Here is a 25,147-nt window from a genome sequence, read left to right on the forward strand (position 1 = left end):
GGAAAAAGAAACTCAGGTGAGACGTGAGTCTTTCAATTGTCAGAAAGGCTCACTAAATTTGAGTTTTTATGATTGTTTGTGATCTAATCGTTTTGTTTTTGATATAAAGTCATATTTAATGATAAAATCTAAATTGATAAAATCTCTGAAAAATGATAAAATCCTAAATTATTATAGTATTTAATAATCTATTTCAATCTGTCGCCAGATGCTTTCTGAAGGTCTTTCAGCGCAAGGATTCAGGAAACAGGTGAGTGAAAGTCAAAGTGAGCGTAAGAAAGATGTCCTGAGTTTGACTGATTCACATCAACACTGAAGCTTCATTATGAATCTGAATCTGATTCTCTCAGGGATCCTGAATCTGGTGTCCAGATGAAGCTCAGATCAAATGAATCTGATTGACTGAATCAATCTGTGTTGAGAAGCTCAGAATGAACTCAAACTCATCACAGTGACATTCAGATCTGAGTTTGAGGAAATATGAAAAGTGACGGGACGATCCTGGACTTGGAGCCGTTTAATGCTCAGATTTAGATCTTCAGTCTTCAAGCTCTCCAAGAATCAGAAGAATTCTACTGCTCTTGTGTTCAGATGAAACATCTCTACCCTCCTTAAAGGATAAATCCACTTATCCACCAGAATAAAGATTTCCTGATCATTTACTAACCCCATGTCATTCAAGATGTTCATGTCTGTCTTTCTTCAGCTGCAAAGAAATTATATATTTTTATATAATGTATGTGATGCGATCTGGGAAAACCTGTCAGATGTTGCTCTGGGACATTTTCAGGAAATTTTAAAAATAGCTTTAATGTCTTTTTTTTATGATGCGATCTAGGAAAACCCAACACATGGTGAAATTTTACCTTTTTTAGATTATGATACCATATGAAAGCTCTTTTCAAAACTGTTTTTAATTTGTCCATAGCTTGAACATGAAAGTTATCTTAAGTTGGCTGATTTAACGAGAGCTGTCTGTCATGTCAGGAGCGCTATACTGCATCATTACATAAACTAACGTCTGTTTTCCATTGTTTTTCACGGGCATAGTCTCTGAACTTGTGATCACCCCTTGTATGTTAAGACCACACGTGGGTGTAGCCTACCTTGTAGTTTACATTTAGAAAAGTGAGCGCAGCGCAACTGTTCCCGCACCTGTGCATAAACCAGACTGTCATCAGACTCCTCCTTTTTAATAACTTTATCATCAGATCCTTCATCTCTGGATGTGAAATCATCCATTATAACATCGACATCACCAAGATTGAGCAGATTAAGACGAGTAAGATCTTTTAAATGAGCAGCTACATACTATATTAGATATCTTACAGTCAATTGATGCCCTTAACCATAAAATAATAATAAATATTTTGTTTCTATAACTATTTTACATTGATATGTATCCTAGATTAAATTAAATAGACATTGAGTAAAATTGTATATTTTCGAACTAAGTATATAATTTCATAATTATGCATGCACGTATTTATATCTAAATGTCTGGAGAGATATATCATACATTACATATAAAGTCTCCATTTATAATCTGTGTATTTAGGTGTATACATATATATATGATGTATACGTATGTTTATCTATGATTATATAAAGTTACGTAGATATGGCATCAATGCATAGAATTAATGATGCATCGTTATTATTATTTGTCTGTCTTTCTTTTTTTCCTCCCTTCTACTCTCTATATAAAAGCCAACAATTCCTGGGGGAGGATAGGGCTGCCCTGTGCCGGCGGATCCTTCTGATGGTCCTCATCCACACAATTTTTGGTGAGATACGCCTGCCTTGAGGGATTTTTCTTTTCTTATTATTGATCCCTTGATGGATTCTGAACCCCCTCCTACTCTCTATATGTTCTGAGGAGGAAGGAAAGAAAAAATCTTTTAAAGAAACTCATACTCTCAACACCCACAATACTCGTCACTCCCAACATATATATAGTTCTGTAGTTCTTTTTGTTTGTGATCAGCTTGGTTTATGTTAATTTGTATGTGTACTTTGTACAATCTTTACACGCATAGTACAAAAAAAAAGTCCCAGATAGCAACATAATGTCGGCCCAGATCTGGCAAGGAATGATAGCACTTGGGCGGACCTCTCCTATTTGATTTGGGCCAAAAACAGGCCATAGCAAAGCCACATGTCAGCCAAGAGCACAGAAATAAACCACACTGGACCTTATCTGAGACACTAAACCTGTGTATATTACATATGGAGTCATCTTAGCATTAATAAGCCCATTAACAAGCAGAATCACTGAAGGAAAGAAGAGAACTGAAACACAACAATAGCTCAGCTAACCATGTTTATATCTGTTGACAGATAGCTTGCGAGCTTCTGTCCGGAGTAGGGTACATTAATCTGAGGATTTAACCCTTCTTCTGTCTCATAGACAGCATGGAGCTGGTAGTGTTTTCCTGGGAAAAACACTTTCCTTAAATCCGATCATTTCGGTAAGTGTCCCACGCTACGCCTGGGCATCTTTCATAAAATCCACAAGAGTGGTAAGTGCACATACATCTGGGGCACTTTTATAAAATCCACATGTGTGTGGTAAGTTCCCACCGAGCTATGGGTTCTTCCTTAAACCCTTTATGGTATGGGTCACGCGTATTCACCTCGTTCCCATTATTGGAGTTGGTTTACAACCCCGGTTCCCTGGGCTCAACTCTTTAGATATCACTGTTGATGTCTACCGACCATCCGCTATTAGGGCACCTCACTGACTAGTGCTTAGTGCTCGCGGTCCTAGTATGCACTCCCTTCAGCATGGCAGCGTGGGTATATTGTTCCCCATAGCGACCTCTATGGATCACCCATCAGTCCTCCTCCTTCTCCTGGAGCAGGGGAATTGCTCTCTCGAGGACCACACCAGAGACTTCCTGTTCCTCGTGCCCCTGATGCACTACCCGGACAGCTGCCTTTGCACATTTTATCGTGCTGGACTGAACTCCACCGTCAAAGCGCAGCTGTCCTGGGATGGTCCTCGGAAGTGCATCGCCAACTATATTGAGTGGGTGCTAGTGTCCAGAAGATCTTTGTTGACCGCGAAGGACGACACCAGCCCCACTCAAGACCCAGAGCCCAGCCAACCATCACCCCGGCACGAGCCCACTGCGGGTGGAGAGCCAGAGCCACGAGAGACAGCGAGGAGTATCGCCACAGAGCCTGAGCCTATCACGTCCGACCAGGTGTGAGAGCCGGCTACAGCACCCTCGACGGTGGAGTTCAACGTGGAACAAGAGAGGGCTATGGAAAGCCCTGTCCACTATTGTTGTCTGCCATGCTGCATCTGCCTTGTCACCACTGTCCCCTGACAGCCCCTCTGCTCACCCTCAGCCCACCATCTGTGCGGTGGGCTCGCCGTGGGTCTGCCAGTCTCCATCGGTATCATGGCTGGAGGATCCCTCATCTCTGCCTCCAGCCTCAGAGTCCAGGACTCCGCCTCAGCCCTCCGACACTGCGGCTCCACCACGGCTCTCAGCTCCCTCGCCTCCGGCTTCACCTTGTCACTCCGTCCCACCGGCTCCATTGGGCTCCTCCCTCCCTCCGACTCTGCCTCAGTCCTCTGTTGCTCCAACTCCGCCACAGACCTCTGGATCTCCGTCTCTGCCTATGTCGCCAGAGCCTTGGGCTCCGCCTTGGTCGGTCGTTGTCCCCCTATCGCCTCAGGACTCTACTCCGGCAGCATCTTGTCACTCCGTCCCACCAGCTCCGTTGGGCTCCTCCATCCCTCCGGCTCTGCCTCAGTCCTCTGTTGCTCCAGCTCTGCCACAGACCTCCGGATCTCTGTCTCTACCTCTGTAGCCAGAGCCTTGGCCCTCCAGATCCTCGGTGTCGCCCAGGATCTTCGGCTCTCTGTCTCCACCCCGGGCTCCACTGCTACCTGCTCCGCCTCCGTCTGTCTCCATCATGGCTGCGGCCTGGGTCTCACCTGACTCCTGCTGCTCCGGATCCCTCCTGTCTCCTCCTTGGCTCCTCTCTCTGTCAACACCTCCCTGGACTGTTCTGTTTCCTCCGTGGCTCCTTCCTCCATCATCACCACCCTGGACTCTGTTAACCGTCCTCCTCCCAGGAGTTCGTCCTCCGCCGAAACCTCCTGTATAGACTCTGTGTTGTCCAGCCATTTATCCGCCCCTTTGTCTTATGGAACGCACTACTCAGAGCAGCTAAAATAAGAGGCTACAGCCCCATTGTTGATCTTGCTAAAGACCTACTTGAAGGTAGCATACCATCAATATTGTATCACAGGAAATGTCGTAGCATCTTCACTATGAAGAAACTGCTTGACAGCATCCTTGCAAAAGAAAATTCTGCATAATTCTGCTGATCTTTTACAGAAGACTTAAGAAAATCCACTAGACAAGGTCCACCGGCATCAAGGGTGTATCAGGCCAAATGTTTATTTTGTGACAAATGTAGCAAGTATTTGAAAGGTCAAAAGACAAAAGAGAGCCTGACAAAATGCTGAGAGTTAAGAGCTGATGATACAATCAGGAGAGCGGCTGTCAGGAAAGGCGACAACAGAATGCTAGCCATAGTCAGCCATGAACTAGTAGCAGCTGAAGGTCATTATCACAGATCCTGCTACAGGGTGTACACAAAAGGATCCAAATACAGATATAGACAAAGGTGAAATTAACCAAGCAGATGTCATTATGAAGCAGCAGAAAGAATGGTGCTCTATACATTTTTTTTGCATATATTATGGAAGGACTGATTGAACATCCTACAGTGGTACCATTCACAGACCTGACCTCTAAACTGGTGACAGAAATGGCTGAATGTGGTGTAACACAAGTGGCACCTTCTACAAAGAAACACCTACATCGCAAGGTTGAAGCTGAATTTGGTGAATCTTGACACATCATACCAAATGACAAAGGAAAGCTGTTGGTATACCCTGACAATTTGACAATAGATGAACTTGTAAAGGTTTGCCAGAAACTAAAAGATGAACTGAAGGAGCACAAATCAAGCATTAGCGAAGACATATCATCGCAAGTGGCACTGAAGATCAGAGATGATATTCAGAACCAAGATATTACTCAAGCATGGCCACCACATGCGTCAGATCTTGAGATTATGAACAGCACTCCTACATCTCTAGTGGAATTACTTCAGACACTCCTAACAGGTTCATCCAAAGTAGGTAATAACCCATCCCAGAGGGTGCAAAGGCTCACAGCTTCATTCAGCCAAGACCTAGTTTATGCTGTTACTTGCGGCAAAGTCAAGCCTACAAAGCATTTTGTGTTGCCCTTTGCTGTCAAGTCACTCACTGGAAATGTGGAACAGATAAAGATACCGAATAGACTCTGTCATGGTGTTTCATATTCTCAGGTAGAAGAAATTGACACGGCCCTTTGCCTTCAGAAGCTAGCAGCAAGTGCAGATGCCATCCCACTACCACAAAACATCAAACCTGGTCTGTTTACAACATTGGCGTGGGACAATATAGACAGAATAGAGGAGACAATCAGTGGTGAAGGGACATCACATACAGTGAATGGAATTGCTGTGCAAACAAAGCCTATTGCTGATCATCCTGCTGAGACCAGAGTTTTGCCTTGTATCCCCAAAACCAAGAAGAGAAGCATTGAATCAGTAGAGATGGTACTTCCCATTTACAATGCAGGAGAGCGTGCCAATCCTCCTGTTATACAGATGGTTGACACTAATCATGCCTCCTTTATGCAGGATGCAGCAGACAGAAACCACACGTGGCTAATGGCTCGTCTTTCCAACAAAGATGTTTGCAGCTGGACTGGGTTCAACATCCTCACCCACAACGATACAAGTGTACAAGAAGATAGTATAGGCTATTTCACCACAATCAATGCTCCTGCTACACAGTTATCAACAGTACATGAGGTACTTCACCAGTCGATAATCATCATGAAGTCTCTGCAGCGCAACAACATTGTTGTTTTTGACCAGGCATTATATGCCAAAGCTGCTGAAATTACCTGGAAACACCAGGAGCTATTCAAGGACATCATCCTTAGAATGGAGGTTTTCCATACCACCTGTACTTTCATGGCAGAAATAAAATAAAAGCATTTGACTCATTATGCATACATAACTTGTGCATTGCAATACAATGAGATGTAATTAGCAGATGCACGTTTCAAAATGTAACAGCTTTTTATTTAAAAAAAAAAATCGATCAGTTCCTTTTGCCAAGTAGGCCTGGCCCATATTAAAGGTCCATGGTCAAGCACACACATAAATCTTGCACCGGAATTTTTTTTATGAAGATTATGAAGGTGCAGGGGGGAAATCTTGTTTATTTTTTTATCTCTTGTATTTATGACCAAAGATGGTATTTTAACTTCTTTCCACACACACACACACACACACACACGCACGCACGCGCACACACGCGCACACACGCACACACGCACACGCACACGCACAAAAAAAAAAGATAAAGGGATTGCGCGGGCACCTCCATGTCATGCAGTAAGTGTGATAAGCTAATAATTAAGTTGATATGCGTACATACTCCATATTCATCTAAAAGAAGCAGCTGTGGGGATGCCCGAAACAGCAGCAGTGATAATTCTTTGATAATGTAAATGTTCTTTGCTTGCTGTATAATTTGTTCATTGTTTGAATAACCGTGGACATGCGGTGTTATAATTAGAAACTTAAAATGTCTTTTTATTTAACCTGTGATCATCAGGTTAAAAAAACAAATTCAGTCTTATAATATAACAAATATATTGTGACATAAATGGTACGTGCCTAAAAAGGGGTTTATTATGCGTGTAGTTAATGATTAGGCTACAATGGTTTCAGCGCATTTGACTAGAGACTATAGTGCAGTTAAAGAGCTGTTGTAGGCTATGTGATTGTCGTGGCCGTCTTGAGGAGTGAGAAAGCTTCGGAAAATGGTTCATAAAAAGGACAAGGACGTGAATACTTTTTTACAAGTCAGAAGTATTCTGTGGATGATTGAGGGGCACAAAAAGAATTTTTAAAGTTATGAGTAGGCTATATCAACCCAGTCTGTTCTGTAACATTAGTCACATGCACATTCATCTGACAAAAAAAATGTGGCACACCCAGTTTTTTTTCTGATGCACACCCAGAGACTCTTTTCTGCTATGTTACTGATTGGATGAAAATAAAACATGAACTAAGTTGGATGATGGCACATTTTTTTTCCTGTAGAGCTGCTTTACAGCTTAACATCTTGCAACATTGATACAACATGGTATTGAATTGAATCAACTTTGAACCGACTCAAGCTGAAAAATGGCATCACTACTTTTTGTAGAGCTACTTTCTGATTGATTAACTTTACACCGTCATTGATCTGAAATGATCCAACTCTGAACTGACTGGATCTGAAAAATTACACTGTTGTGCAGCATAATCTGAACTGTCTCTATAGTCGAGGTTCCTTAATCTGCTGTCCTAGTGTTTATCTCTGTGAAGCTGTTTTGACACAATCTGTAAGGTGCTACAGAAATAAAAGATGATTTTAAATATGTCTTATCCTGTACGTGGGGGTATTTGATCAAAAGCATCAGGGCATATCCGAGAGTTGTGCTGGTGGTTTCCGTACCAGCTGTGAACAGATTCAAAGCTGTCACCATCAAGTTATTTTTGTGGAATTCTGTGTCAGGATTGTCTTTTTCCTTTTTTTTTTAAACACAAAGAAATAGTGAAACAGCAATTATTTGTAGGCTACAGTACTTTAATTTAAAATGATCGTAAACTCTAGATACCTGAGTAAGCCTGATAAGAAAGCAGTCAATAAAATCCTTTGGGTCATGGAAGTCTAAATTCTGCTCATGCTCCTTAACCTTATTCATAATGAAGGTATGGATGTTATCTATCTCTCTTAAGATGGTGTGGTGACTCCAAGACAAGCATTCCATTAGTCGAGGAAAGATGTTGTACAGCTGTTGGAAATGAGAAGACAGCATCATAAACCAATTTTTAAACCTTTATTTACACCATAATCCGTAGCTCTTTTTGGACTCTACTTATCTTAAGGTTAATGTTATATAAGAAAGACAAAATGTGCAGTGATCGGTCTGATCCAGGACCTGGGTTCCTGCCATCACCTAAGTACTGACAGTCTCATTTCCCATAATTCTCATACCTGGAACTTAAGGCATGTTCTTGGAATTCCCATAATTACGAGATTCCATCTTGTATAAAGCGTTCACGTCCTTGTAGAACTCGTAATTACAAATTGTGAACTGGAGTCTTCTGCCTGTGTTTGACTCTGCACGTTTCAACAATATCTATGTTTGCAAATAGAGCTTTGCATGTGGATCCGCCCACTTCACGTCCTCGTCTCTCTGTTACACAGGTATTAGTACATGATTATTTATGTACTCTTATTGTAAAGTGTTACCGTTTTAATAAATCTTAACTGCATTTGGATCCATTTTATTTCACATTCATTGCTCCGGCATTACAGAGCGATACACTTCAGGATAAAAATCAAAACACAAGACAGGGATTATTACAGATCTTCTCACCTGACCCCAAGGACTGCTGCCAAAGCGCAGGACTCTAGAAAGGACCTGAAGCAAGTGCAGGACGTTTTTGTCTTCATAACCAAAGCGCTGCCCAAACACCAGGGAACAGATCACGTTGGACACTGTCCGGCTCAGGAAGAACATTGGGTCAACTGGTGTGCCTGAAGAAGAAAAACCTTAACATTATCACTTTTGAATGCAGAACTGTCAACGTATGCAAATTCTAGTAGATATAAATTGGTGCATGTTTGTCAGTTCCTCACATTTTGTTTCCTCAAAGCTCTTCAGCAAATGTCTGCTCTCTTCTTGAATCCACTCTTCCATTCGTTTGCGTCCCATTCCAAAATCCCTCAGCGTGGCGAGAGTGAACCGTCTCAACTGACGCCAGCGATCTCCATTACTGATGGCCAAACCTACAAACATGTAATGTAGGCTAAACTACATTGAACTGGGTATCCGTTTATAAAACAGAATGGGGGCTCTCGATGCAAAGTCTTCTGCCTGGTCCACTAGAGCTTCTTTAACTGCATCATAACCAACAAGAACCACCAATCTCAGAGGCCCAAGGTACACCGTCATCACAGGCCCATAGGTTTTGCTCCACTGTTTGAGAGAACAGATTTTACCATCACACATCAGTGCAAGCATGAACAAGTTCAATCACTGAGACATGTTCATGTTTGTAAATTGTCACGGATGTGTGTGTATTAAACGCACAAAGACGGGAATTCAATGACAGTTCTTTAATATATCCACACAGGGTAATCCATACAAGTAGGTAGGTGAACACACATCCAAAATAACCTTCATATCGCACAAAGAAAACTAACCACAAACCAACTTATAAAGACTGGCTTAATGACACTAGGACAGGTGATGGTGATTGGTAATTAGTGCAGATGACGAGGACAGAAACAGGAAGGACCAAATATGGGCAACAAAGAGAAATACCAACACAGACAGTCCAAGGGGTGTTACATAAATAGACTGCTCTCTATTACAGCTGAATGTGCCCAATTAATGGTGCCCCAACCCCCTGCTTTTCCCAGGTGAAAAAAAAATATACTTAAATGCAATTAAAATACACTTAAATACCCGCAAATACATTTTTAGTACATTGTTTTTTTTGTGTTAAATAAAAGTTTGATGGTTATACACTATAAATTTACTAATTAAAAGTATGTTTATACTTCAGTAGGACTTTAGTACACTTGACAAAAGTATACTAAATACCAGTAATACTTAAATATTTTTTTAGTGTACTACAATAAAGTACACTACAGAAAAAACATCCAAAAGAGTTTTATTAGTGTGTTTTTCAAAAGTGTGCTTTAAATGCTTTAAACATTAGTTGATTTTTAGTACACTGTTTACATACTAATCTTGAGTTTAAAATAAGTTAATATATAAAAAATCTATTAGTAATGTATTGTAGTAGAAGTACATTTTCTCAAAAGTTGTACTTAAGTACACTTAATATGAATGCATTATTATCACTAACACTTAAATTGATTTTGAGTGTGGTAATTTTAAGTTTACATTAAATTGATTTTATTAAAAATCTATTAGTAATGTACTGTAGTAGAAGTACATTTTCCCAAAAGTTGTACTTAAGTACACTTAATATGAATGCATTATTATCACTAACACTTAAATTGATTTTGAGTGTGGTAATTTTAAGTTTACATTAAATTGATTTTATTAAAAATCTATTAGTAATGTACTGTAGTAGAAGTACATTTTCCCAAAAGTTGTACTTAAGTACACTTAATATGAATGCATTATTATCACTAACACTTAAATTGATTTTGAGTGTGGTAATTTTAAGTTTACATTAAATTGATTTTATTAAAAATCTATTAGTAATGTACTGTAGTAGAAGTACATTTTCCCAAAAGTTGTACTTAAGTACACTTAATGTGAATGCATTATTATCACTAACACTTAAATTGATTTTGAGTGTGGTAATTTTAAGTTTACATTAAATTTATTTTATTAAAAATCTATTAGTAATGTATTGTAGTAGAAGTACATTTTCCCAAAAGTTGTACTTAAGTACACTTAATATAAATGCATTATTAGCACTAACACTTAAACTGATTTTGAGTGTGGTAATTCTCCCAGGTTAAAAAAAAGTGCACTAAAATACACTTTATTTAAGTATACTTAGTACACTTTTCAGTAATGTACTAAAAGTGCTCTATTTTCGCACACTAATTTTGTACTTATTGTACTAAAAAATAGTATTAAGTATATGTTAAGATAAACTTAATACCATCTAAGTGTACTCAACTGTGCTATTTTGAGACACCATGAAATTGAACTAAAATGTGCTTTTAACATACTATATCTGTATTTAAAAAAATATATTTAGTTACAACTAGAAATACACTTGAACCCTACTTTTGAACATTTATAAATATATTTATGACTAATTTAAAGTATAGCAATAATATATTAAAAGAATATACAAAGTGTGAAAAAAGTGTGCTAAAATACAATTTAAGTACACTTAGTGCACTTCCCTAATGTACTTAAAGTGCTCTATTTTCGCACACTAATTTTGTACTTATTGTACTAAAAAATAGTATTAAGTATATGTTAAGATAAACTTAAGATCATCTAAGTGTACTCAACTGTGCTATTTTGAGACACCATGAAGATGAACTAAAATGTGCTTTTAACATACTATCTCAGCATTTCCAAAAAATGTATTTTGTTACCATTTCTAATAGGATTGAAACATATTTCATAAACCTTTAAATATACTAATTATACATAAAAAATAAACTTACTGATTATTTAAAATACATGAATAATATATAACAAATGTATACAAAGCGTATTTATAATGTATTGCCCAGATATTTTTATCAATAAAAAATACACTTGTTGATTATTTAAAATACATGAATAATATATAACAAATGTATACAAAGCGTATTTATAATGTATTGCCCAAATATTTTTTATCAATAAAAAATACACTTGTTGATTATTTAAAATACATGAATAATATATAACAAATGTATACAAAGCGTATTTATAATGTATTGCCCAAATATTTTTATCAATAAAAAATACACTTGTTGATTATTTAAAATACATGAATAATATATGACAAATGTATACAAAGCGTATTTATAATGTATTGCCCAAATATTTTTATCAATAAAAAATACACTTGTTGATTATTTAAAATACATGAATAATATATGACAAATGTATACAAAGCGTATTTATAATGTATTGCCCAAATATTTTTATCAATAAAAAATACACTTGTTGATTATTTAAAATACATGAATAATATATGACAAATGTATACAAAGCGTATTTATAATGTATTGCCCAAATATTTTTATCAATAAAAAATACACTTGTTGATTATTTAAAATACATAAATAATATATAATAAATGTATACAAAGCATATTTATAATGTATTGCCCACATATGTTTAATAATAAAAAATACACTTCTTAATTATTTAAAATACATGAATAATATATGATAAATGTATACAAAGTGTATGTCACGCCCTTGGACTGTTTGTCTTGGTTTTTCCCAGTGTTTCCCCCATTGGACTGTCTGTTTGGTTTCTCCCATGCCCTTTTTTGGTCTTCCTGCTCATTAGTGTGATCCCCTCCACCTGTTGTTGTAATTATCTCCCCTTTATAAGTTTGTTTGATTTCCTTGTTTCTTTGTCCGGCTACAAGCGTTACACCTATGTTCCTTCGTTGTGTGCGCGTTTTCTCCCGCCATTCCTGTCTATTGTTACTCTGCCTGAGGATTTATTGAAGACTTTTTATTGAAGACGTTATTTTTTGCTTTCCTACACGTTTCGTGACAACGTATTTATAATGTATTGCCCATACATTTTTATTCATTATAATACACTTATTAATTAATTAAAATATATCAATTATATATAATAAATTTATTCAAAGCGTAATTATAATGTCTTGCCCACATATTTTTATTAATAAAAAATACATTATAAATACGCTATGTATACATTTATTATATATTATTCATGTATTTTAAATAATCAACAAATGTATTTTTTATTAATGAATATATGTGGCCAATACATTATCAATACGCTTTGTATACATTTTTTTATATATTATTCATGTATTTTAAATAATTAATAAGTGTATTTTTTATTAATAAAAAACATGTGGGCAATACATTATAAATACGCCTTGTATACATTTGTTATATATTATTATTGTATTTTAAATAATCAGTAAGTTTATTTTTTATGTATAATTAGTATATTTAAAGGTTTATGAAATATGTTTCAAATGTATTATAAGTGGTAACAAAATACATTTTTGGAAATGCTGAGATAGTATGTTAAAAGCACGTTTTAGTTCATCTTCATGGTGTCTCAAAATAGCACAGTTGAGTACACTTAGATGATCTTAAGTTTATCTTAAGGAGTACTTAAGAATAACTTTTAGTATATTAAGTACAAAATCAGTGCCCGAAAAAAGAGCACTTTAAGTACATTAGGGAAGTGCACTAAGTGTACTTAAATTGTATTTTAGCACACTTTTTTCACACTTTGTATATTCTTTTAATATATTATTGTTATACTTTAAATTAGTCATAAATATATTTATAAATGTTTAAAAGTAGGGTTCAAGTGTATTTCTAGTTGTAACTAAATATATATTTTTAAATACAGATATAGTATGTTAAAAGCACATTTTAGTTCAATTTCATGGTGTCTCAAAATAGCACAGTTGAGTACACTTAGATGGTATTAAGTTTATCTTAACATATACTTAATACTATTTTTTAGTACAATAAGTACAAAATTAGTGTGCGAAAATAGAGCACTTTTAGTACATTACTGAAAAGTGTACTAAGTATACTTAAAGTGTATTTTAGCACACTTTTTTCACATTTTGAATATTCTTTTAATATATTACTATTATACTTTAAATTAGTCTTAAATATATTTATAAATGTTTAAAAATAGGGTTCAAGTGTATTTCTAGTTTTAACTAAATATATTTTTTAAAATACAGATATAGTATGTTAAAAGCACATTTTAGTTCAATTTCAGGGTGTCTCAAAATAGCACAGTTGAGTACACTTAGATGGTATTAAGTTTATCTTAACATATACTTAATACTATCTTTTAGTACATTAAGTACAAAATTAGTGTGCGAAAATAGAGCACTTTTAGTACATTACTGAAAAGTGTACTAAGTATACTTAAATAAAGTGCATTTTAGTGCACTTTTTTTTTACCTGGGTTTAGCACTGACAAATCACATTGTGCTTTAATGGCTTGTTGTTACAGGAGCATGGTCCTTATGAGTGATAAATGTGTCCAGTTTGAGTTCTTTATATTCTTTCTTTTTCTTCCCTTTTCCTTTTTCTTTTAAAACTCATTTTCAAAGACAGGATTAAGTTCTAACATGCTTCTATGTTTCTATACATAAAATTCAGACACATAGTCCTCTCACCTGCATAAAGCTTTTAAAAGGTGCACGCTTGTCCATTATTAGTAAGTTTCCAATCAGTTGCAGTGCCAGTGGCCTTTTTTCAGTTTCAGCACATGCCCGTCAAAAGGTCTGTGCACGGCCCTGCCCTTCGGATTTGGCCACTGACAATGTCCTCTAATAAGGGCAACACTGCCATTGCCATAGACTAAGGGTTGTATACATTTGCAAATGCTTTTATATGTTCTAAATCACATAATTGGTAGAAAAATATTGTGTCAATTAACCCATTTTATCAATTATGAATTAATAGCAATGTTTTTCACATGTGTTGGTGCGATACTTTGTAGTGTGCAATTTAACAATTGCCTCTTGGAGTCGCCAAGGGAAATAAAACAAACACACACAAGAAATACATGTACGCCAGACATGAAGTTGGCGCGGATCAAAGCACATTCTCACGTTAATTTCATCGTTAGTAGATCCAAACTTGAGCGTGAAATCTGGCGTACGCAAAGTTTTTGTGCGTACGCATCATTGATACATGAGGCCCCTGGACTTTTGTTTTATGTTTCTGGAGCATCTGGAATCTGCTCCTAAGGGGGAGGGGGTAGTCTGTCTGTGTAGACCCAGCAGGCACACAACGTCATATGACGTTAATATTAGGTTAGATTTAGGTTGTGACGTCAGGTGACCAAAATTCAATGTCTAGCCAACGTCTAAAGACAACGTTATTTGACGTCCAATAACGACGTCAAATGATGTTGATGTTTGGTTGATTTTAGGTTGTGTTGGAAAGTGACCAAAATCCAACGTCGAGCCAACATCTTAAACCAACGTCATATTGACATCAAATACTGACATTTATTCATCAGGTATGGCAACCAAAACCCAACGTCTGATAGACGTCATAGTGGTAACGTCCACACAACGTCAAGCTGTAACATCATTAGACATTGATATTTGGTTGTTTTTAGGTTGCGTTGTCAGAGGTGTAAAATCCAGGTTCAGTGAGTAAAAGTCCTCCCCAGTATTTAGTTCCAATCGCCTGGATTTGCTAATTAGCACAGTTTTTCAGCCAGGAGGACAGAGATTGGACCAAGTCATTTCTTTTGAGTCTCAAGGCAAAAGTCCTCAAAGAATTAAAGTTATTGAGATAGCTGAATGATGATTGTGCATTAGTGATGAACACCTGTTGTTATTATAGAGTATCAGATGTTGATGTTTTATTGGTTAAAATGATGTGACCATTGTGGAGGTCAGTATTTGCTTTAGTCGTGCCCTTGACTCTTGCGTTAGATATCTCTCTGTTACAATGCATATGGTGTTGTACAGCAGTGAGATCAGAGCTGTACAGTGAGCAGCTAACAGCTGTTTCTATATGAAGAGATAATCATCAAGAGCTTATTTGAGCATACACAAAATATCTTTCTTTTCTTCTTATGTTAAGGTTTTGCACTATCAAATCTGCAAAACTACCGCAGGTTATGCACCTCTAGTGTTCTTCTAACAGTAATAGCGAATTTAAAACCTGTATAACACATAAACATTTGCTTCAACATCTGTACCACTTAGATACACACACACATCAAGAACCAGCATATGTATCTCAACAATGGTGACAATCAACAAAACGCTTCATGCTGCAATGCATGTTGGGTAACAGCATAGTAAACACTCCCATCATGCACTGCAGTATGAATAATTATTGTCACCACTGTTGAGGAGAGTATGATAAGTTTTCATGTCTTAAAGCCTGAGCTGATGCAGTTTTTCCTTTCTATACTTAAGCATTACAGTGACATTTGTTTAATATTTTTTTTATTGCAGTTCTACAATAGCTACATGTAACTGTAATAAAACATGTAATAAATCAAAGAGAGAGACCACTTCAAGATGCTCATCTAAATTATTAGTTAGATGGGGAAAGTGTGAACTTATCTGCTGCAAGCTTTCAATTCAACACACAAATGTTTGCTGAAAAACAGCATTGAAATTACTTCACTCGAGAAATTACTAAGTTACTCCAAGAGTCAAGAGACAAACTTAAGCAACCATTGACCACAATTATGGTGACATTGTGTGTTTTTTTTCTTTTCTTTTCTTGACCAATAAAACATCAACATCTAAACCTCTTATAATTCTCAATAAGAGATTCTGCAGACATGAAATAAAGTCAACCTGGTTAGTAATGAGTGAAGCTGGTGATGCTGTTTGTGGAGATGTTTAATCAGATTTTGAGAGATGAAATGTTTTGTTCAGTTGATTCAAGTCAGTTGTAGTTCTTGTGTTTCTCTTTTCTTCAATGATGCTGCTTGTTAACAGCAGATGTTCATCACTTATGCACAATCATCATTCAGTTATCTCATTAACTTTAACTCTTTAGGGGCTTGAGATTTTACTTCAGACTTGCTTGAGACTCAAAAGGAATGACTTGGTCCAATCTCAGTCCTCCTGGTTGAAATACTGTGCTAATTAGAAAATCCAGGTGATTGGAACAAAACACTGGGGAGGACTTTTACTCATGGAACCTGGATTTTACACCTCTGTGCATAGGAAAGTGACCAAAATCCAACGTCGAGCCAACGTTGGACATTGACGTCTGCCTGACGTTGGGTTCTGACGTCAACCCGATTTTCATTTCCAACCAAAATGCAACGTCTGATAGACGTCATAGTGGTTGGGGTACAACGTCAATCTGACGTCATGCTGACGTCCTGTGCCTGCTGGGGACTGTGTAGAACTGTCCAATCAAACTATAGAGATCAGTGTTTGTTACCTTGCTAATAAATAAAGGTTATGTTTGGGATATTCATATCCATTGCAGAGCTGATGTTATAAGGCTTGCTCAATAAATCGCTGGCCGACAACAATTCGGTTCAAATTCCCTATGAAATCATAATTAATTCCCTTTGAGCTAAATTGACCCGTTTCCCTTACAGAGGAAGGCCACAGTAGGCCACAAGGGGAAACGCCACAAAAAGATAGGCCACAGAGAGAAAGGCTAAGAAAAGCCATAGAGAGAAAACCACAAAAGGAGGTTAGGAGTAATGTGGATAGATTACCTTAGGATAACTTCCTAAATGGTTTGGGGTTTCTAATGTATGATTGAAATGCGGAGGATGACCATCTGCCCAGTAGTTTTATGGCTGATATTGGAACTCTACATTCAGCAGCAGTAGTGGCCACCCCGATTCTAATGGAAATGAAGCAGTGACAGACCACAGCTTTCTAAAACAGTGGCTAAATGAGAGCTGAACCAGCTCAGAGAGAAAGACCATGGAGAGAAATGCCCAGACAGGCCCCAGAGAGAAAGGTCACGACAGGTCAAGAGAGGATCACTAAAAGTAGAGACGGAAAGCCACGATAGGCTGTGAAAAGTAAAAGTAATAAATAAGTGAAACCACCACAAGTGTTTGCTTAAAATTTACCTTAAACATACAGCATGACATTTTATGACAAAAGGCATAAATAATATATAAACTAATGACTTTATGACAGGCCGCATTATGCCATTTAACACAGAAAGACAGTGTAGTTCATGTTAAGAGAAAAGCCATTACGGGCCAATTTTGCGAAGACAATGATGTGCAGTGTTACATAACCAATAATAGTCACACTTACCTGAAGGTCACAACAGGCCAATTTAAGCAAAGGCACAATAGGCTGTGCAATGTAAAGCCTCAATAGGCCATGTAAAGTGAAGGCCCCAACGGGCTGAAAATATCATTGATAGCTTATAGAAACATACACTATGTAATATGAAAGCCCCATGTGTGAATAACCACGATAGCCCATTGTGTGTGAAAAGACATGACAGGCTGGACATGAGGAGCACGTGACAAAGTAACCACCACCAGTAGCTTCCTAAGAGCATCATACTGTCCCTTAAGTGTTGTTTTAGAGTCTGATCTCAGATGCGGAGGTCAATCATCTACAGTACATAGTAGCTTGATGGAGGATTATAGGGATTCTAAACCACCACATTGTGTAAGAAAGGCTATTAGTTTGGGTTAAATGATAGAGGTAGTATTAGGTTTCTATCAGCGACTATGAAAGAGCATATACACAGATACATAATAAACATTCTTTAGGCTAGACTCCTGCGCACGCTTTATAGAAGTCCATCTAACTGCTGGATCCCACAGAGGAAACTGAGCCAGATCAGCATGACAAGTAAAGAAATACTCAGTGTTATGCGAAGGCCCCAATGGGCCACGTGTGCAACGTCTCCCTAATTTTGCTACATTTGTAGAAAAGAGCGTAACACGTGTTTAAATGTTGTATGTATTCTTACATGTATTTCTTACATGCTTACAGCAGCATGTTGGGGATGTACAGTAGCATGTCTCAGTACTTGACCAAACATTGGCATGTACCTTATCATGCCAATCCCCCTGAGAATTGTCATGAGAGTTGTATATCTAGCCCTCAGCTGATTCAATTCTTTGTCTTGTGTTCACATGTGTTTCTCCTGTGTTCTTCATCATTGTTTTATTCTGTGGATTTGTTTTGTTTCTAATAAAGTGCTGCAATAATATCGCCTCTTCTCATTTTGCCTGACCTGCCGTGACACTCACATGTCATGAACTTGAACACAGTAATTGTGCAACAATTACTGGATTGTCACAACAAGGAACCAGACAGACCAGGATAGACAAAGGATTCCATTAACAGGTTAAACTTAAGGAATGCTCCTTGTAAATCAGTAAGTTCCTATTAGCAGGCAAGGCCAGAGTTCTTATCTGCATAAATGGGTCCAGGTGGTGACGGGCGGAATGAGCTCACAGGGAGAGCACAGGAACCCAGAAGGAGTGAAGTGTGATGCTGCGTCCCAATTCGCATACTATCCGTCCTAAATAGTATTCGAAGATAGAATTAGTATGTCCCAAATCGTAGTATGCTTTAAAAAGTATTCCAAAGATTCCCGGATGGTCTACTACTTAACTTCAGAATTCGAAGAGCGGATCAATGCACACTCTAACGGCTAATATTACCCACAATACACTGCGCGGTGAACGAGGATTCGATTAGAACTACAATCACGCATAAAAAGTGTTAAAAAACTACAAACATGGAGGATATGCGTGACCAACGGACAGATAGAGAAAGGGGTTTGAGTGATAATCAATGTGTAACCTGATAAACATTTATTTAATGTTATCCGTGTTATATTTCATGTGCAGCAACATTATGAACTTTTATAATGATAGGGTTGGTCATTAACGTATAAATGCATAATTTTGCAAACACAAGAGTTCTCAGCATGAAAGACTCGTGAAAGAACGTGCCTCTTCATTTCTCTCTAATACGGTAGGAAATTAAATGAAACAAAATGTATATAAATATTAACTGTGATGATTGACAGGGCAGTTTAAACAGAGACAGGATTCAGGTAACTAAGCAACAGAGCGTCTGTTAAAGACAGTAGTGTGTCCCAAAGCTCGCCTACTATTCTGCTACATACTCACAAGTATGTACTTTTTCTTCACAAAAAGAGTACATACTTTTAGTGCATAGTGTAAGTAGGCGAATTGGGACGCAGCATGAGACTATTTAGAGAGGGAGGTAAGTGGATGCAGGAGAGTGCAATTAGAACTGGAATTGGGTGATTGTGATCGTGGGTAGGGCGTGGCTGGTGAGACTGTGACACTGGGGTTGTGCAAATCAAAATCATTTTCCATCAGTTTGGTGAAAAAGTCTGTTCCATCAGAGAATTTTTAAAGAGCCACAATCATTAAATGACAAGAGAGTTTAGACAAGTTGTATTATTTATTTGATCAATTTGGAAAGTCAAAAAGTATTAAATAATTACATCTTTAGCATAGTCTGTGATATCAATACAAATAAAATAATGGAAAAATAATGGAAAGTGTGAATTATCCTTCAATGGTTTTCAAATTCAGTAAATGACTAATTGAGTAAATAACCTGTTTAAGCTGTTTTATTTGTTTTACCTTTAATACTAAAGAATATTAAAAATATAAAACTTTTTTGCACTCAAGTAAATCTTTGAATTACTTTTACTTGAGTAATAGTAATAGATTTCTAATGTAATTAAGTATTAAATGATATGTAATATGAAACGTAGTGCAGTAAAAAGTACAATATTATGCTTTGGAATGTTGTGAAGTAAAGTTTTCTAAAGAAAAACGCTGATAAAGTACAGACACTTGAAAAGAGTAAAAATACTTCTGATCATTCGATTTTAGACAAGGTAAGGCACAACAAAGTTTCTATATACAACACATTTTATACACAACAGTAATTCAATTTCGCTTTTCCTGGCAATGCAGGATGACCCAAAGATAGGCGATCTGAAAGGTTGTTTTGGTGACAATTTTCAATGCTTCTTCAGTTTTCTTAAGCTTTTGCTCAAAGAGAGGCTATTAAGTAGTACTTGGTGCTCTTATTTGATCAAAGGTTGTACTTGAACATCTGAGAACCACTGAACTATGACAAATAATGCGAGTCTTGAAAGAAAGACCACTTTTTTTGTCAAAATTTTTGTAAAATGAGAAAAGGTGCAATATCCAAGTTGATCAGCGGGGGCTTGCAATCAGATCATACAATCGAGGCATGTTACCAAAGCCGCTGAGTTCAGGACTGGGGTCTACTCCATCTGGACCCTTTGGACTGCTAAAGGTGAACTTCTGAAGCAGAGACACCATGAACAGAAAGAGCTCCATACGTGCCAGAGACTCACCCACACAAGACCGTTTACCTGCAAAGATGCAAGAGAATAAAAGAGCCTGATCATTAATGCTATTCATGCTAAAAGTTATAGTACATCAATTTGAAGCTTACGTTTGGGCCTAGTTTCTAATTCTAGACATCTGCTTAAGCCTTGTACGGTGCTGTAAATCCTTAACTTAAATTTAGCGGTTTTGTATTTTAATTTAAGAAATGATTGATCTTAGGGTACATTGATCTGAGCTTATACACCCCAGGTTTTGAATGAAAATAAATAAATAAATTTGGCAATGTTCGCTCAAAAACTGTGAACTGTGGTTCATAAACTCAGATTAATGAGACCTTAAAAGATCTTTTTCAAAAATAAATACAAAATGTGGTAATTGAAAGAAAACGAGTTGATCCAAAGACTGGATCCAAGATTTTGTGACAATATAGCACAATGTGATGTTTTTATTTATTCATTTATTTTACTATTTATTATTATTGGTAGTAGACTGACCATTTTTCATCAGGACCACCACAAGCACAGTAAGGTGGGGAAAAATCCCAAGTATAAAAATGATCAGTTCAGTTCAATGCAAACAAGCATTGATTGGACGACAACAGATCCATTGATTTAAAGTGTGTGATTTAATAGAAAATCTATAAAAGCAAGATTATTTATTCTGTGTAAGGGCTGGATGTGTCTGCATACTAAAATGTGGATAGGGAGTACTTTCAGTATACCAAACTACCCAACTGTAAGAGTATTTATTTATTTATTTATTATTTTATTTATTTATTGTAGAAAGATAACTTTGAGGAGACTTCATAGAATTTACCTGCAGAAAAGGGCAGAAAAGCTGGATTCTTTTTAAAGTTTCCACTGGCGTCCAGAAAGTGCTCAGGGTTAAATGTCCAAGGGGTTTCCCACTGTCCCTCATCCTTTAGGACAGAGTGCAACATGGGAATAATTACTGTGTCCTGCGGGGGATCCATTTAAAAATACACAAAACATCCAGATTAGGGGATTTTATTTAAACAGCTGTCATTGTAGAACAATATACTATCTTCAAGATAAAAGGGATTGACCTGTATGTGTTAATTCTTACCTTTGGTATTATGTAACCTCTAAACAAGATGTCATGTGTGGCATAATGTGGAACATTTAGTGGGACAATGTCCAGATAGCGTTGTACTTCATGAATCACAGCATCAGTGAAGGGAAGGGACTTCCTGTCATCCATTGTAGGGATTCGGTTCTGTCCAATAACTCTGTCAATCTCCCTCTGCATTTGCTCTGAAATACATCAAAACACCATTGACATCTACTTCTTACATATGTTCAGCAATTGTGGACCAGAAAAAACAGACAAACAAGCAAATAACTATAAACCAGGTAAACACAGAAGACCACAGAAGTTAGGCTAAAATGCCTAAAATGTATTCCTGTGAAAGGAAGACCACAGCACATTACTGTTTCCAATGCTCTGGTAGTATGGATACTTGTGAAACACAAAGATGCTGTTTGAAACTTGTTTGAACAAAAAATCTGGTGGATTCGGATTCATGTGTGCACACTGTCCTGACAAGCAAGAAAACAATGGCTAATAACAGCCAATAAAACTATGAGACAGTGAAAGAGTGCAACAAAGGAAAAAAGACATTATAAGGCAAGGGCAAAAAAAATAAAACATTTCACTGTTTTACTGAACAGTTTAAGCTGGTCCTTAACTTGTCGTGAGCTGGTTTAAACTGGTATTTAGTTGGTCATGAGCTGGTAATGAGCTAGTCCTGAGCAGGAGCTAGTTGTTTGGGACTGGTTTAGGACCAGCACATGACCAGCTTAATCCAGCTCATGACCAATTAAGGGCCAGTTTAAACCAGCTCAAACCAGCTACCATACCAGAATATGATGGGGTTTTTTTTCAGTTATCTCTTGTTTTGTGTGTGCACCAACAAGACATAAAATGAGACTGTGTGTCTCAAGTGTGAGCAGGATTTTAAGTGATTCTTAGTCTTGTAGTGTGCACTTATCTTAACAGCAAAGAAGGCCTCTGTAGACCCTGTGGATGTCTAAGGAGCATACCCTGTATGTGGGGGTGCTTGATCAGAAGCATTAGGGCATATCTGAGAGTTGTGCTGGTGGTTTCTGTTCCAGCTACAAATAGATTTATAACGGTCGCCAACATGTTATCCTCGTGGAATTCTGTGTCAGGATTGTGTTTATCCTGTTGTAGCACAGAAAGAATCAGAACAATAGACGGTAATGTAGACAGGTGAGATGAAAAAATAACACTTAAAGAAATGTATTTTTTGTTTTGATACCTGTTTAAGTCTGATAAGAAAACAGTCAATAAAGTCCCTTGGGTCACTGAAATCCAAATTATGCTCATGCTCCTTTATTTTTTTCATGATGAAGGCTTTGACGTCCTCTATCTCTTTAAACATGGTATGATGTCTACCAGGCAAGAGTTGCATTAGTTTAGGGAAGACGTTGTACAGCTGTTGGGATTGTGAAAAAAGTTAAGGAGACATTCACATTCTTTAAAAGTAACCAAGTTATTAGTTGTAAGACTTGCCACCTTATCACACCCTGTACATGCAAATTTGCTCACATGACAAATATCAGTTTATCATTTATTTTATAAGCCCATATAAGAAACCCTTTTAGCTACTAATTCTCTTTCCTTTTTTAAACATATTTTGGGATTTCTTGATCCTATATTTTTCTGCTTACCTGACCCTGGGGGCTGCTGAGAAAGCGCAAGAGCCTGGAGATGATCTGTAGCAAGTGCAGGAAGTTTTTGTCTTCATAATCAAAGCGCTGACCAAACACCAACGAACAGATCACGTTGGATACCGCACGGCTCAGGAAGAACATTGGGTCAACTGGTGTTGCTGAAGGAGAAATTGTTTTTATCATGCATCTCTGAGCGCTGTGTCACTGTAGTAGCACTAAACTCATGGGTTGGATGCTCTCACATTTGGTTTCCTCAAAGCTCCTCAGCAAATGTCTGCTCTCTTCTTGAATCCACTCTTCCATTCGTTTGCGTCCCATTCCAAAATCCCTCAGCGTGGCGAGAGTGAACCGTCTCAACTGACGCCAGCGATCTCCATTACTGATGGCCAAACCTACAAACATGTAAGAAGGATTGAAATCTAGACTGAACTGAATTACCCTGAAAATAATTGTCTTTCACGAACACAAACATTAATCTCACCGTAGCCTTTCAGAACTTTGATCAGAAAGGGAATAGGTGCTCTGCCTGTAAAGTGTTCTGCCTGGTCCACTAGAGCCTCTTTCACTGTATCATAGCCTACCAGAACCACCATTCTTTGGGACCCGAGGTAAACCGTCATGACAGACCCATAGGTTTTGCTCCACTGTTAGAGAGAATACAATTTACCATCACACACCAGTGCAAACTCAGCAAGTGTTTCTGAATATTTCAGATTATGTATCTTGCTACATTAAAACCATTGCTTCACAAAGAACAGTGAAATCTCTCTGTTGCACTTAATCCACCAAAGGCAACTGTGCTGTGATGCACTGGAAAACATCTGCACAAGACCTCAAAGCAACAAAACTTCAGTAACATGCAATTCACATGCGTATATTTGAAGCATAACATTCAGAAATACATAGTCCTGCTACCTCCATTACCTGCATAAAGCTTTTAAAGGGTGCACGCTTGTCCATTATTAGTAAGTTGCCAATCAGTGGCAGTGCCATTGGTCCCGGGGGCAAAGAAAGTCCACTTGCCTTCCTCTTCCACCTGACCAACATCAACACAGCAAAGATTAAAACCAAAACCAATGAGCTAGAGAGTTCCATCTCTCTTCGCTAAAATGTCGTTTACAGCCCAGTTTATATCTTTCTACAGTATGTTCTCTCAACTCCAGAAGTCTTTGTTCTGTGTTTTATATATATATATATATATAAAGTGGAGGCAGAGCAGTTAGGGGGGCGGCTCCAGCTGGAGTGGGACAGAGGTGAGACATGTGACCAAACACTGCTTGTGCACTTTAACCCTCTACTGCATGGTGTTGCCATATTGCAACATGCTCTTTATGTTCATTTCCCTGCCACTGTCTCTTTAAGATTTTTTGTTGGAAAGAGAAGACCTTAGTTTAGCCAATGATGTGCTTTGGTTAAGTCACATGACCTGCAGTGTTTTTCTGTAGCGCCATTTCTGACAGACTGACATCTATTGTGAGCAGCTGCTGAATGCAAACGAAAACATCAATAAAAACAATGGATCAACTCGTGTCACATCCACAAAAAAATCAGAGACATCACCTCCAGGAAGTTATGATGACATATTCACCACTCAAAAAAAGTTATGAAATTCATTTTTTTTAAATCGTTCAAATGTTTGTGTTGGCAAATGGCAATAGTGGAATGTGCAATACTGCAATAGGTTAGATAGCAAGGTCAGCTGTGATCTTTTAAGTTGTAACAATAACAACATTAATGCTAGTAATG

General features: G+C 37.5%; 1 protein-coding gene and 1 pseudogene across 1 annotated transcript; both read right to left on the minus strand.

Annotated features, from left to right (window-relative positions):
* Window positions 1-7,430: 7,430 nt before the first annotated feature.
* LOC141284422 (cytochrome P450 2G1-like) lies at window positions 7,431-14,456 on the minus strand (annotated as a pseudogene).
* Window positions 14,457-19,736: 5,280 nt separating this feature from the next.
* LOC141285400 (cytochrome P450 2G1-like) lies at window positions 19,737-24,571 on the minus strand. Its single transcript, XM_073818412.1, has 9 exons — window positions 24,326-24,571; window positions 23,883-24,045; window positions 23,644-23,793; window positions 23,399-23,559; window positions 22,987-23,163; window positions 22,748-22,889; window positions 21,771-21,958; window positions 21,501-21,642; window positions 19,737-20,707 (listed from the first exon to the last, which is right to left on the minus strand). The coding sequence occupies exons 1-9, from the start codon at window positions 24,494-24,496 to the stop codon at window positions 20,526-20,528; spliced, it is 1,476 nt and encodes a 491-aa protein (XP_073674513.1). The 5' UTR covers window positions 24,497-24,571; the 3' UTR covers window positions 19,737-20,525.
* Window positions 24,572-25,147: the final 576 nt, after the last annotated feature.

This window comes from Garra rufa, chromosome 14, assembly GCF_049309525.1.
Source record: "Garra rufa chromosome 14, GarRuf1.0, whole genome shotgun sequence".
Classification (NCBI taxonomy): domain Eukaryota; kingdom Metazoa; phylum Chordata; class Actinopteri; order Cypriniformes; family Cyprinidae; genus Garra; species Garra rufa.